Below are 15,035 nucleotides of genomic sequence, written 5' to 3'. Positions count from 1 at the left end.
ACAAAGCTAGTCAGAACATTCTGTTTTTGCTTCAAATTGGGTTATTATTAAATCAAATTATGTATATGAAATTATATAACTAAATGATATGAAATGATATAAATGATATGTATATGAATTATATAACTAAAATTAAATAACTGTAATTACAGATTTAGGTTAAATAAAGATTATTTAATTTTTTTAATATTTATTTAAATTTATTTAAATTTAAAATTAAATTTATTTTAATTATTTAAATATTTTTCTTCTTTTTAGGAAACAAATCAAAGAAAAAATAAACAAATTCTACTGTTCCTAATATTCTGTATGTTGCTCAAAAAATATATTGTGTTCAGCGGAAAAAAAGTTATTTTTTTTTACCCAGTCATTTAAAAATAACACATTTTAGAGCTGTAACGACAATACCGTGATACCGTGAAACTGTGATATTTTTGCTTAAGGTTATCTTACCGTCAAAATCTGATACCGGCCCATGTCTACCTTCTAGTTGCCTCGGCATAGTAAGGTGGTTTTGGAGAAAGTATTTTAATTGAAGATCCATCACCTTTAAGCAGGTGTCTACCTAGTAACACATTTGCTTGACATTTGTTTTGTTGTGTGGGGATTGCGTAAGTTGTATTGTTCTGAAATTCCTGCGTTGTCTCTGTGGCAGTTGAATCACAGTCATGCACTCTTCTCTTCATTAGATTCACAAGCACAGTATTATTATCTATGGAGTCTGTTCTTGGTATCACTCTTCTCCTGCTGGGTCTGCTTTGGCTACGTGGCTGGCTGTTTGTGTGTATGCATATTTGTGTCAAAGTTAGCAGTACTTTGCATACTTTATCAAGAGTGTGTGTCAGAGCCAAGCCTCTGTATTATCTCTTTAGCTGCTGATAAGACCTCTTTCACTCATAAATATAAATAATCATGTTGCACGCTGTCTGAGCTGTACAGTTTCATTGCGGGAGTGTCTGATTGAGATCATTACTCTTGGAGAGAACAAATGGCCTTTTGGTGTCTCTCTGGATTTCTTTTAGCATTTTTTTTTCTGTAATATGCATCAGATGTAGCTTGTTGATTATTTAATTTTTTATTAATAAGTTAATGCAAAGATGCATTAAACTGATCAAAAGTGACAGTACTGACTTTTACATAATTGTTATTAATAATCAGTTTTATTTGTTATTAAAAAATGTTCTTTTGAACATTCTATTCATCAAAGAAAAAATGTCATGATTTCCACAAAAACATGTTTTCAGTGTTGGTAATAATAAGAAATAATTCATAAGCACCACATCAGCATATTAAAATGATTGCTGCAGGATTATGTGACACTGAAAAATATAGAGTAATGGCTGCTGAAAAATTTTTGCTTTACCATCACAGAAAACAAAGTAGTTCCGCTTTCACAACGAATCACACAGCGCCTTCACGACATGGTGGTGGCGGCAACAATACTACAGCGAGATTAAAAGTTACGCCTTCTTTCTTTGCGTGAACATTTGGGCGGTGTTATGCAAATCTTCCCACATCGTGACGTAGATATGTGGGGGCGTGTTAGAACGAGCCGTTTTAGGTAGGCGTGGCTGACTCTTAACTTTTATAAAGCATATCTCTTTGGATTTGAGACTTTAGTCTTTGCAACTTTACAGATCTTCTTTATGCACCAAGAGCTTGTAACACTCCAAAGAGAAAGGGAAAATTGAAATCGCATCATATGACCCCTTTAAAGGAACTTGAACACGTCAGTCTTTAAGCTGCATCATGTTTTCCACCCAGTTTATGGTGTTGACTCTATCCAGTGTCTTTCCCCACCTCAACATATTGGAGATGTTTGGAGGCACCACTTGATTTGCCACAAAACACTGGTCAATTATTAATTAGTTTTCTTTTGTGCCCTGGTCTGCCAAACAAACTGAATTGCACAAATGTCAAACACAGCTACGATTGTAATGGAGCGTTCATTCATTCATTCGTTCATTCATTCAAATAACATCTTCATTCTTATCCATCTTGATGCAATTGTAACAAGTTGTTTAGGGATGCTTTTGTGCATGGTGGTAACACATTAGTTATTGTGATTTTTTTTTTATATGACATCAATTTGCTTATGTACATTACACTAACAATTCAAAATATTTTAATTATAAGAATTCTGTATGAAAGGCTGCCACAGACGTATTGACAAACTCCATTGCAAAACGGATTGCTATGGACAGTCAGTGAAACACTTACATTCACTTTATTGACCTCTAAAGACACTGTTTGTTATATATGTTCACTGCTTTTGTCTGCCACAATGTTATGTCTTTGAATTATCTTAATTTGGCGGCTTTAGTCAATAAATATTATGCAAATAATTGTGATTTTAATTAATTGGCATATCATGTAATTAATTAAATAGACAGCCCTAGTTTAAATAATTTGAATTGCAATGCTTTTTTTTTTTTTCAAACCTAGTAGCAAGAGATGTCTTTGTAATATATACAGCAGATGTTGCAAGAACCTCCCTTAATGGATTTTAAAATGTTTTAAGAAAAAGTATTTTTAAACTTTGGACAGATTTAAAAGATCAGTTGGATTGTGTTGTTCACAAACTAGTCCTGGATGTTTACAGTTTGAGTAGACCGTAGAAAGCGCCTACAGTATAAAGTAGGAGAAAAATTCACTGAACCAGGTGGTTATAGATAAATAATCTTTAACACAGTCATAGAAACAGCAAAAACACAAAATTAACTTCTCAACATTGCAAGTTACCACCATAAAATGACATGTGTTTGTGATTAATGTTCTTATGACGTGATTTGACAAACATCCAGCACTTTCCATGTTGAAATATACGCTTCCTTCAGTTAGGGTCAAAAAAACCTATGAAACGAATAACATATGTTGGTGTGGATTGAGACTTAATATGTGGCTTTGTTTCAACAGTTGCATGGTCACTGTCTTTTGTTGTCTATTGCATGTTCAGGACATTAAGAGAAGTGGGACGAGCATGTGTCCTGAGTCCTGAGAACAACTGTTGTGGCAGACACAGGTTCTCACACAGAGCTTTTTTTTATATATGGTTTATATATGGTGGAGAGGAATCTAGAGGTGGAGGAAAAGTGTAAATTTATAAAAGTCTGTCACAAAGATCCTAAGGCAAATTTTGGTGTGCGTCATGTTTGATCTTGCCTTGGGCCCCTTGTGAGTCAAAACTGCTGCTATCCTTCCTTTTATGTGTGGTTTAGACATGAAAAATGAGCCTCTGACACCACAGTTTTTCTTTTACATAACATTATTAGTGTTTTCTCTGCCTGACATTCAGGGAGGTTGTCAATGAATAATAATATCACTGACAGTTCTAAAAGTGAACTGGTTGAATCATATTGTATTTTTAAATCAGTTTAAGATATAGAATCAGACTAGTTTTTTTTCAGTCAGACTTGCAGTGTTTTTATATGTTTTAATATTTTTTTTTTATAAACATGTCATTACACTTTGCACAATCTTTGATTACACAGTGTCATATGAAACTGCAGTGAGTAATGATTCCGATGCAGGTCTCACGAACCTTAACACAAAAATTGTTTCATTTTGACATAAATATCTGTTATAAGTTAGAGTCACTAACCACCCTGACAGATTTAGATAGCTCATTTGAGAGTTATTTGTTCATGAATTGAATTTGTTCACACTATCTGTTTTGCGTCTTGGTTTGATTTTGTGTTATGATCAGTACAACCTTGTGTAATTTAGTTACATTTATCATATTTTACTGTCATTTTAATACAGTCATTATGCTGGATTAAAATGGCTTCTTTCTCTGTCTGTGTCAGATGGTGAGCGAGAAGGTTGGTGGTGCTGAGGGAACTAAACTGGACGAGGAGTTCAAGGACCTCGAGAGAGTAAGTGGAGAGTATTTTCCCACACTGCAGCCAACAGACATTTCTAAAAACATTGTTTTAAACACATTAAGTAATTCAAAGGCTTGACCTCTGTCCCACACATCCATCAGTAAGATTTTCTACACCACCTGTGTTTTTCTGGAAAGTTTCTTTCACTTACAAAGTGAAATTGGTGTGGCTTAAGTGATCCAGGATTGTCTGTTTTTATAATTATCTGAAATGTTTATTCACTGCAGTGTCTTAGAATTATTTTTTATTTATTTAATAATCCTGTCCTCTATACCATAGAGATGTCATTCGGTCTCTTGGAAACACTGCTCGATATACGTTCAACTAACACTAAACATTAAAGACTTCACAGATTTGATATTGCCACTTCATTCAGGTCCTCTGTAATTATTTTAGTAAATGGTTTCGTAGAATACTAGCAAATAAAGATGAAATAAAGAGCAGTGTTCTGATAGATCTTATGTAGGGAAATTCAGTAGAATAATTATATGGATTGGAAGTGATAAAGTGTAGTCTGCTGATCATTATTGCAAAATACGCTTCATCTGGAAGGTGATACTAATGTTATTACAAATACATTTTGTTATATTATTGTGTTTTGGTTAGTGTGTGACTTCCCTGACTGGCTGTGTTTCTATAGAAAGTAGATGTGACAAATAAAGCTGTGATAGAAGTCATCTCTAAAACATCAGAGTACCTGCAGCCTAATCCAGGTAAGACCAAAAACACTCCTGGAACTTTTATTTTATCTTTGTGCCTGTTTAAGATTTGCATACATTATAGTCCTTAAGCCCGAAAGTTGAATTGGGAAATGGGACAAGGGAGGTCACATACGGGACACATCAATTAAGCCCAATATACGGGACGTCCCGGCTAATACGGGACAGTTGGCAACCCTAGTCTTAAATCATCCAGGAACTTTTTGCCTACTGTGAATTTGGACCTATTACTCAGCTCACTTACCGTTTTTCAGCTACCATATAGTATGAATGTAGGCATATTCAGATGCAGGGAAACTGCTGTAAACAGCAACAACAATAGATGCCAATGTTGACGAGTGCTTGTTTAAGGGGATTAAAAGATACCTGCAACTATAGTTTAAACGAGTACAGAGACATTTTATCGATGCTAACTTCTGGAGAGATATAGCACAGGCACTGAACAAGGATGAAACTTTGTAGCATTCATGTGTTAAGCGCCTGTGTTCACGTACACTATCAAATGGAGTATGCTTTGAAAGGCTGTGTGTTCAGCTGTATGCATGAGCTAAGCTTTTGCATCAAATACATGTATACTTTTTTCTGGCAAAACAGATGCTCACAATAAACATTATTGATCATTACTGTAAAATATATTTTTCCTTCTGTTCCTTTCACACAGCATCTCGTGCAAAGCTCTCTATGTTGAACACCATGTCTAAGATTAGAGGGCAGGTGAAGAGTCCAGGTTATCCACAGGCAGAGGGGCTGCTGGGAGAATGCATGGCAAAGTTTGGCAGAGAACTCGGAGAGGACACAAACTTTGGTGGGTTTAGAAAATGAGTGCAGCTTTTAAATCCTCAGAGATTTTGTTTGTAATTCTCCCACTAACCAAATGTACAAAACAACCTCATATGTGTCTGTAGGTGGTGCTCTAGTTGATGTTGGTGAAAGTATGAAGAGGCTAGCAGAGGTGAAGGATTCATTGGACATTGATGTCAAACAGAATTTCATCGACCCTTTACAAGGCCTGGCTGACAAGGACTTGAGAGAAATACAGGTTTGCTTACATTCTCTGTCTGTCTCACGCACATATATAATTTAAAGTTACCTGTATAATTTTTATATGATACCCACATTCTAAGAAAAAATTAGCAAAAATTGGGGTACCCTTGTACCCTGTTGTACACTTTAGGGGTACAACAGCTTGTCATTGGGGCAGTACTCTTAAAGTAAGGTTCATAGTAGTACCTTAAGGTTACATATTACTGCAATAAGGTACTAATATGCACCTTTCAGTGGTAGATAAGGTACAAAGATGTCCCTTCAAGGGTACGGCCTCAGTGACAAGCTGTTTTACCCTAAAGATGCAATTTATGCACATTTTTTCCCTGAAGGTGCAGATAAAATATGCTAAACCATTTACAAGAATTAAATATCTGCAGTTTGTTTTTATTTAATAATGAGTTGAAGAGTAATATCCTTTGTACCATAAAGTCCTCCTTTTCCTTCTTGAAGAATGGATTTTATATTTAGAGTTTATTTCCTTAACTATGTTTCATGTGGTCTGTTCCACACCGGTAGTATTGAAATGGAGAGTTTCCCTCTTTCTCAGCACCATTTGAAAAAGCTCGAAGGACGCAGGCTGGATTATGACTATAAGAAGAAACGTCAGGGGAAAATTCCAGATGAAGAGGTCAGGCAGTCTCTGGAGAAATTCCATGAATCTAAGGAGGTGGCTGAGATCAGCATGTACAATCTTCTGGAAACTGATGTAAGGATTTACCATCTGACAGCTTGATGCTTCATTTGGTGTGTTTTTGTGCTTTTGTTTCCTGGGGGTTTGTGCTAATCCTATTAGAAGTACTGAATAATTCAGTGTTTATCTGGAACACCTTGCCTTACTGATTTTGTACCAACTGTCTCTATCTTAAGAACTTGCAAAGACTGTCACTTTAGAATTAGCAGTATTGAAGATGAAAATGTTTCTGTCCTTTTTTGACTCTAGCCCATCACTGGGGTCAAGACAGGTAATCCAATAAAGCTGCAGTGCAGCCAAAAGGATAAAAATCCTCTTGCTTCTTGGCTGTAGCTTTTATCTGATGTTTTAATGGAGATGTCAGAGCGCCATCTATTGGTTGAAAAGGACAATAACTTGATGAGGGAATAAATATCTGCTGGTGGAGTCTATGGAAAAAGGCTATTTTAAAGTCATCAAGTGCTAGATGTAAAGTAATACACTGAAGACAGTATGGTACAGCTTTAAACCACAGTAAACATTTAGTGTGAACAGCTAGCAGAGCTTCCAGTCTAGATTCAGCAGTCGAGTGAGACCCATGTGAACTCAAGGCCTCAGGAATTACTCATTAACTAGGCTATTTGCTTATGAATGTCAAGTCAAGTCACCTTTATTTATATAGCACTTTATACAATATAGATTGTGTCAAAGCAGCTTTACAGTGTTAAACAGGAAAAAATATGTGCTGATAATGCAAGAGGAAAATAGAAAACAGTCAATTTATCAATTAAAGTCAGTTCATTGTTAATTCAGTGATGTCATCGTCCAGCTCAGTTCAGTTCTCTTCCGATAGTTGCCAGAAATTGTATCCCCTAATGGGATAATAAAGCAAGCCAAAGGCGACAGTGGCAAGGAACCAAAACTGCATTGGTGACAAATGGAGAAAAAAACCTTGGGAGAAACCAGGTTCAGTCGGGGGGCCAGTTCTCCTCTGGCCAGATGAAACCAGCGTGGCGTGGTTTAATTCCGGGCTGCAAGTTCATCGCACATCAGATTGTGGACTTGTCTGGTTCTCGTAGTCCTGTGCTGATGGCCGACGAGGAATGTTGTTGTGCTTTCCCAGTGTTACCATAATCGTGGATGTGCATGAGTGAAAAGTAAATACATCTTTATATATTTCAGTGTTTCCCATTCATTAATTTATTTGTGGCAGCCTGCCACAATATCAAAACTGTCCACCACAAATAGATTTTCCCAAAAAGTTTTACTTCAGAAAAGATTCGATGCCATTTTCATTTCATCTTTCCTATAATGCCTAAGTAGCGTTCATGAGCGCAAGCACGGCTTTGTGTACAGCCATTACTGGGGAAACCGCTATTTCTGCCACTCCAAAAGCGCCTCCTGCTGGCATAAAATGAATTTGCATTTTCAATAAGACCATATGCTGTTTTATATATTTCCCACGGGGTAGTGCCGCCACACATAGTGTAAGTCTGTGGGAAACACTGTATTTAATGTGTGTGTGTTCCTGTGCAGATTGAGCAGGTGAGCCAGCTGTCGTCACTGGTTGAGTCTCAACTGCAGTACCACAGGCAGGCTGTTCAGGTCCTGGATGAGCTCTCTGACAAACTCCGAGACAGGTGTGTATGTGGGCACATGTGTCTTTGCAAAGCATATGTGTTTGTTCTTTATTCTGTCGAAAGAAGCAATAAATGACTCTTGTTTAACCAACCAGGATGAAAGAAGCTCAGTCACGTCCTCGTAAAGAGTATGTGCCCAAGCCCAAGCCTGTAATTGACTTTGGAGACACAAACGAACAGTCAAACGGTGGCTTCACCCCAACATCTGCTCCACCCATGCGCAATGCAGGTAAGACCAGACACTTTACCTGTTTAACATGGTCGTAAAATACCCATTTTACCAATTTAGCTGTTCCTGGATGAGGATAGATGATCTTCATTACATTTGAGGAAATGCCTTGGACTTGAGACTAGTGAGAGAAAGGCACATTGTGCGGCCCGGTGGCAGGGTGTGATGAGACTGCCTGTACATGTGGCGGGATAGGCAAGACAAATGGACAGCTGTCAGCCAGTGACCCTGTTCTGTGTTCTCTTCCCATTACGTCATCAGAGCCATACCGCCAGTTTGGCAGAATATCCACATGGAAACCCAGATTGCGTGAGTCAGAGAATGGGAATGCTTGGGAATGTTTGTGTGTTTATGTGTGTTGGGGTGGAGGAAAAGCTTGGGGGGGAGGTTATTGGGAAGGTGCAAGAAAGTAAAGGAAGTATGAATGTGCAAAATGGCACATTTTCTAGGTGTATAATCATTATATTTTACCAGATTTTGGATATTTAATTGTGTATTCTCATGTCCAGTGTTTGTAGACTTAGATTTCCCTCATTTAATGCTCATTTAAAGATAATTTAATAACACTGTTCAATGTAACCATTAGCTATGAATGTCCATTTTCCATACTGTACATTAAATTGTTGTATGCGATTAACTTAGAATTTTAAACTACTTGTTTAATATCTAGTGATTAATTTTACATTTTTCTGTAGACAAGACTTTATAAAATTAAAATATATATGGGCCATTTATCAGCCATAAAATAATTATGGGCTTATCGTATTGTACATCCCTGATATTTTTATGTGGAGGAGAACTGAATAAGAATGTGGGGGAAGTTATGAAACGGTTACGAAAATTTGCTTTTTGTGATTTTATGAAGGGAAGTGCAAAGTTCATGAAAGGTTCAGCTCTTCATTAAATGGTAGTTTATTGCACACTGACGTACAGCAAACTACAGGTTACATAGTGTCTTGTTGGGGGGTATGTGTGCTTGATGCATATGTATGTAAGAGAAGAAGCCTGTACGAGTATCTGTGTGTGTGTAAATACATCTTTATATATTTCAGTGTTTCCCATTCATTAATTTATTTGTGGCAGCCTGCCACAATATCAAAACTGTCCACCACAAATAGATTTTCCCAAAAAGTTTTACTTCAGAAAAGATTCGATGCCATTTTCATTTCATCTTTCCTATAATGCCTAAGTAGCGTTCATGAGCGCAAGCACGGCTTTGTGTACAGCCATTACTGGGGAAACCGCTATTTCTGCCACTCCAAAAGCGCCTCCTGCTGGCATAAAATGAATTTGCATTTTCAATAAGACCATATGCTGTTTTATATATTTCCCACGGGGTAGTGCCGCCACACATAGTGTAAGTCTGTGGGAAACACTGTATTTAATGTGTGTGTGTTCCTGTGCAGATTGAGCAGGTGAGCCAGCTGTCGTCACTGGTTGAGTCTCAACTGCAGTACCACAGGCAGGCTGTTCAGGTCCTGGATGAGCTCTCTGACAAACTCCGAGACAGGTGTGTATGTGGGCACATGTGTCTTTGCAAAGCATATGTGTTTGTTCTTTATTCTGTCGAAAGAAGCAATAAATGACTCTTGTTTAACCAACCAGGATGAAAGAAGCTCAGTCACGTCCTCGTAAAGAGTATGTGCCCAAGCCCAAGCCTGTAATTGACTTTGGAGACACAAACGAACAGTCAAACGGTGGCTTCACCCCAACATCTGCTCCACCCATGCGCAATGCAGGTAAGACCAGACACTTTACCTGTTTAACATGGTCGTAAAATACCCATTTTACCAATTTAGCTGTTCCTGGATGAGGATAGATGATCTTCATTACATTTGAGGAAATGCCTTGGACTTGAGACTAGTGAGAGAAAGGCACATTGTGCGGCCCGGTGGCAGGGTGTGATGAGACTGCCTGTACATGTGGCGGGATAGGCAAGACAAATGGACAGCTGTCAGCCAGTGACCCTGTTCTGTGTTCTCTTCCCATTACGTCATCAGAGCCATACCGCCAGTTTGGCAGAATATCCACATGGAAACCCAGATTGCGTGAGTCAGAGAATGGGAATGCTTGGGAATGTTTGTGTGTTTATGTGTGTTGGGGTGGAGGAAAAGCTTGGGGGGGAGGTTATTGGGAAGGTGCAAGAAAGTAAAGGAAGTATGAATGTGCAAAATGGCACATTTTCTAGGTGTATAATCATTATATTTTACCAGATTTTGGATATTTAATTGTGTATTCTCATGTCCAGTGTTTGTAGACTTAGATTTCCCTCATTTAATGCTCATTTAAAGATAATTTAATAACACTGTTCAATGTAACCATTAGCTATGAATGTCCATTTTCCATACTGTACATTAAATTGTTGTATGCGATTAACTTAGAATTTTAAACTACTTGTTTAATATCTAGTGATTAATTTTACATTTTTCTGTAGACAAGACTTTATAAAATTAAAATATATATGGGCCATTTATCAGCCATAAAATAATTATGGGCTTATCGTATTGTACATCCCTGATATTTTTATGTGGAGGAGAACTGAATAAGAATGTGGGGGAAGTTATGAAACGGTTACGAAAATTTGCTTTTTGTGATTTTATGAAGGGAAGTGCAAAGTTCATGAAAGGTTCAGCTCTTCATTAAATGGTAGTTTATTGCACACTGACGTACAGCAAACTACAGGTTACATAGTGTCTTGTTGGGGGGTATGTGTGCTTGATGCATATGTATGTAAGAGAAGAAGCCTGTACGAGTATCTGTGTGTGTGTGTGTGTGTGTGTGTGTGTGTGTATAAACGTGCGCTTGTGTGTTGGCCTCAAGCACAGAGTGCTGCTCCACCTAACAGAGTGATCCCCTGCTACAGACTGAAACTGGAGGTCTTCTGTCACATGACCACAGACCCAGGCTTTGGCACCCGACCCCTCACTAACACAGAGCACCTCATTCTAACCCAGACGGTTGTAGTGGGATTAAAACTGTGTGTTAAACACTAACACATATGGCACTCCATGACTTTGGTTTGTCAGACTGGTCTGGGAAAGGTTAACATTTTAATTTACTGCTATGAAACACACTTATTTTAGTATAATTTCAATATTACTGTTTTTTTTTGTTATTGTTTTTTTTACTTTTATTTTTAAATTTTCAGTTTTCATTTTAATTTTAGTAATTTTATTGTGTGCATTTGTCTGTTATGTATCTATAATTTCTATATAGCTTAATTTTAGTTTTAGTCATTTTAGTATTTCAACTTTTCATCAGTTGCCATGGCAACATTTCTGATTTTTGTTTAATTTAAGTTTTCATCTGATATTTAGGTATTATTTCAAACTTATTTGTTACCGAAAACAATTTTAATATTTTTGTTAACAATGCCAGTACTGCTATGAAGTATTAAAATGTTTAGAAAGCATTTTATTGGTTCTTTAGTGCATTTCATTTTAAATTAATCTCATAATGTTATTTTATTTTATTTTTTTCCAAAATAGAAATAAGAAAATATTTAAAAAATTTCAAAAAGGGTCAAATTTGTATTTCTACAATGAATTTTGGGTGTGTATACACAACCTGAATGTGACATTTAATTACTTTAGGACTCTAAACCTTGTCTTATTTGTTTCTCGAGAAATCAGTTGCCATGGCAACATTTCTGATTTTTGTTTAATTTAAGTTTTCATCTGATATTTAGGTATTATTTCAAACTTATTTGTTACCGAAAACAATTTTAATATTTTTGTTAACAATGCCAGTACTGCTATGAAGTATTAAAATGTTTAGAAAGCATTTTATTGGTTCTTTAGTGCATTTCATTTTAAATTAATCTCATAATGTTATTTTATTTTATTTTTTTCCAAAATAGAAATAAGAAAATATTTTAAAAATGAATTATTTTTGTCTTTTTCAAAAAGGGTCAAATTTGTATTTCTACAATGAATTTTGGGTGTGTATACACAACCTGAATGTGACATTTAATTACTTTAGGACTCTAAACCTTGTCTTATTTGTTTCTCGAGAATGTCAGATATTGGTTTAATAGGTTTTTTTTTTTCAACATTGTTTTGTCTTTAGAAATGTCATTTAATAAAAAAACGTTTCTCCAGACAAGAACAAAATGTCTTTAAAATACTTATATTATCTAACCCATGAGGATGTTATAGTTAAATTACTGTTATAAGTGCCAACAATATATTTCCTTTTCAGTTTTTACTAACATCCCTTATTCCCAAAATCTCTACTTAATATCCCATTCTCATTAAATCTCTCCATCTCGCCTTTTAGCAGCTGAGCAGCCGTGCTGTAAAGCGCTCTATGACTTCGATCCGGAGAACGAAGGCGAATTGGGCTTCCACGAGGGTGACATCATCACTCTGACCAATCAGATCGATGAAAACTGGTATGAAGGCATGCTGCGTGGCCAATCCGGATTCTTCCCTCTCAACTACGTGGAGGTGATCGTTCCTCTGCCACACTAAGAGGTCTTCGTTGAGGAAAAGAGGGGGAGAGAGAGAAAGAGCGATAAAAAAGTGAAAGGGAGAAAGCTGGAGGGAAGTGAGGGAGGGAGAAAGGAACCAGTTGAAGTCATCTTGGTCTTCATCCTCACCACATTGTTGCCGTTGATCCAAATGTACCTGTACTCTGGCACTTTTACACATTGATTTATTTTTTGAAGGAGGGAACTTTGGGAAATGATGACCTTTCACATTCCAGGACTGACTGACTGACCGGTTGACTGACATATGGACGGTATAACCTGGTGCTTAAGCTAAAATTTCAGACACACTAACTCGCTTCATTGTCCAGGTCTTTTAATAATGTCTCATACTGTTTGTGCTGCATTAACTGAAAAGAAATGACTACAGACTATGATGTCCCTGTGATAAAATTATCATGCTTTTAAATAGTAGACAGGCTATTCATAATCAGTACAAATTCTCAATTGTTGGATTGTGAAAAGTTGCGTTTTGACTCGACTGGTCCCCTTACTGTCCCTGCTGGTCAGGCTGCAACATTGACCTTCCTCAGATTAAGGTGAAACTGCCTTGTATCTGTGATGAGCACTGTGGGACTGTGCGTACAGTGTCCCAATGTGCAGCAATCCTGAGCCACAGACCTGTAGAGAGGAATTAGTCCTTTTGTACGCTCCATAATTTTAACATTTTTCTATAGCTATTTGTCATCTAATATTTTTTCATGTATATTTTTTACAAGATAATAGAAATTAGACGCTGAATTGCACCTTGCATTATGTCGTAAAGGTGAGCTAAAACACCTAAGGGATGTGTTGCGTCAGGTAGAGAGGGTTTTACTGCACTACAACTGTTTTGAAACACTTTGCACCCCCTTTCAACTTCTAACTCACTAAGGGCGGCAAACAAACCATTTACACACTGTTTTCTGAAGGAAACGGCCAAATAGTTATTTAAATGGAAATGCCTTCTTCCAGCAGCCTGAATAATGGAGTCTTCCTCTCTCTTTCTCCTCTTTTGATGTCAGTTTATGGTAGTCTCTACATCTGATGCTGCTGGCAGTGTCCCATTATTTCAGGTGTGTATATGTGGGCGTGTTTAGGGTGGATGTTTGCTCATAAGCCCCATATTAAAGTCTAATTAACACAGAATATTTTGACATTAAAAAATAAATCTTCCCATCTTCAGAAATGAAGGGATGGTGCTACATATCTTGCTCTCCCCCATCATTGGCAATGTATTTTTAGAGCTTTAAAAGTGGTTGAAGATCTATTTTCTTCATTACTCATTGTTTTTAGGATGTTTTTTCAAATACTGAACCATCACACTCCATAAAAGCATGGACCTACACGCCATCCACCCCGACTCCAAGTCCGGTCTGGATAGAGCACCTCTGTGTCCTTTTCCGCTCAACATCGGTTTACATGTCTTGTCCACGGTTTGTTTTGCTCACCGTAACAGACCGTTGTAGATGTGCTGAAGCAGACAGGCTACGATCACTGTTTCAATGTGAAAAAATAGTTTTAGTGCCTTTTCAATGGCAAGAATGGATCTAGAAAACCAAACAAAACAATTATGATTTTCGAGCTAATATGTAGTTTTTGTCTGTCCTTTTTCTTTGTTTACAAAGGGCTTGTTGGTTTCAGTATTTGGCATGAGCTGTGACCAGATGTACTTTCCAACACTACAACTTTTAAGAAAACAAATGTGTTATTTCAGTCTAATCGAATGAGGGTACCAGAATGATTTTCATAAAAATAAATAATTCTGGTACTGTTCTTTTTAGTATTATATATATTTTTTTTATATGCATACAAAACCATTCAACCTTTTTATTAATGATTTTTGCATGTTAGTTTAATAGCAGGCTGATGTATGTTGTAGTTTTAAAGTCTCTTGTATGTTTCAGATTTAACTGCATTATATTGTTATTCTTAAATATCCCAAACCCTAAATATTTGTATCTTATTGTGTCCACTCGTCTTTAAGTAAATAAATTCAAGAAAGTACTCCATTTGTTTTACTTGTGTATGGTATCTGTATCCGTTTCTTTAATTGTATGGTAAGAAAAACATTGTTACGAGGTTAGAAGCCAGAAGCAAATGGAATCGGCACATTTCATTTGTTCCAGTGTATATTTTAAGGTATTCAGCAGGTAAAAGGCATTGTTCCCATATTGCGTAGTCAACATGGCACGAATCTAACCACACAAACGGATAAATACTAGCCAAAAGAGAGAGAACTCAAAGTACCCATCTTCTTCTCTTTCCTAACTACCCACCAAACGTTTCTACCACAGAGGAAGACAAGTTTCACAGCACAGATATGGCAGAATCGTATAAACCACAGCCAGTGATGCAGACCTAACAGTCCTAAAGGC

General features: G+C 36.8%; 1 protein-coding gene across 2 annotated transcripts in view; it reads left to right on the top strand.

Moving 5' to 3' along the window:
• LOC107750655 (endophilin-A2-like) overlaps window positions 1-14,989 on the top strand; it is a 19,349-nt gene extending 4,360 nt beyond the window's left edge. Inside the window, exons 2-9 of one of the 2 annotated variants that reach the window (XM_016566152.1) lie at window positions 3,807-3,875; window positions 4,525-4,597; window positions 5,265-5,408; window positions 5,509-5,642; window positions 6,198-6,356; window positions 7,857-7,960; window positions 8,056-8,189; window positions 12,468-14,989. In XM_016566152.1, the coding sequence (XP_016421638.1) occupies window positions 3,807-3,875; window positions 4,525-4,597; window positions 5,265-5,408; window positions 5,509-5,642; window positions 6,198-6,356; window positions 7,857-7,960; window positions 8,056-8,189; window positions 12,468-12,661 (1,011 nt within the window). In that variant the 3' untranslated portion in view covers window positions 12,662-14,989. Of the gene's footprint in view, window positions 1-3,806; window positions 3,876-4,524; window positions 4,598-5,264; window positions 5,409-5,508; window positions 5,643-6,197; window positions 6,357-7,856; window positions 7,961-8,055; window positions 8,190-8,450; window positions 8,677-12,467 lie in introns of those variants that run through there. The other variant, XM_016566162.1, reaches the window with a different exon arrangement.
• Window positions 14,990-15,035: the final 46 nt, after the last annotated feature.

This window comes from Sinocyclocheilus rhinocerous, unplaced genomic scaffold (genome assembly GCF_001515625.1).
Source record: "Sinocyclocheilus rhinocerous isolate Xijiao unplaced genomic scaffold, SAMN03320098_v1.1 scaffold2267, whole genome shotgun sequence".
Lineage (NCBI taxonomy): Eukaryota > Metazoa > Chordata > Actinopteri > Cypriniformes > Cyprinidae > Sinocyclocheilus > Sinocyclocheilus rhinocerous.
The sequence above is the reverse complement of the archived record's forward strand: the minus strand, read 5'-3'. Positions and strand labels throughout refer to the sequence as shown.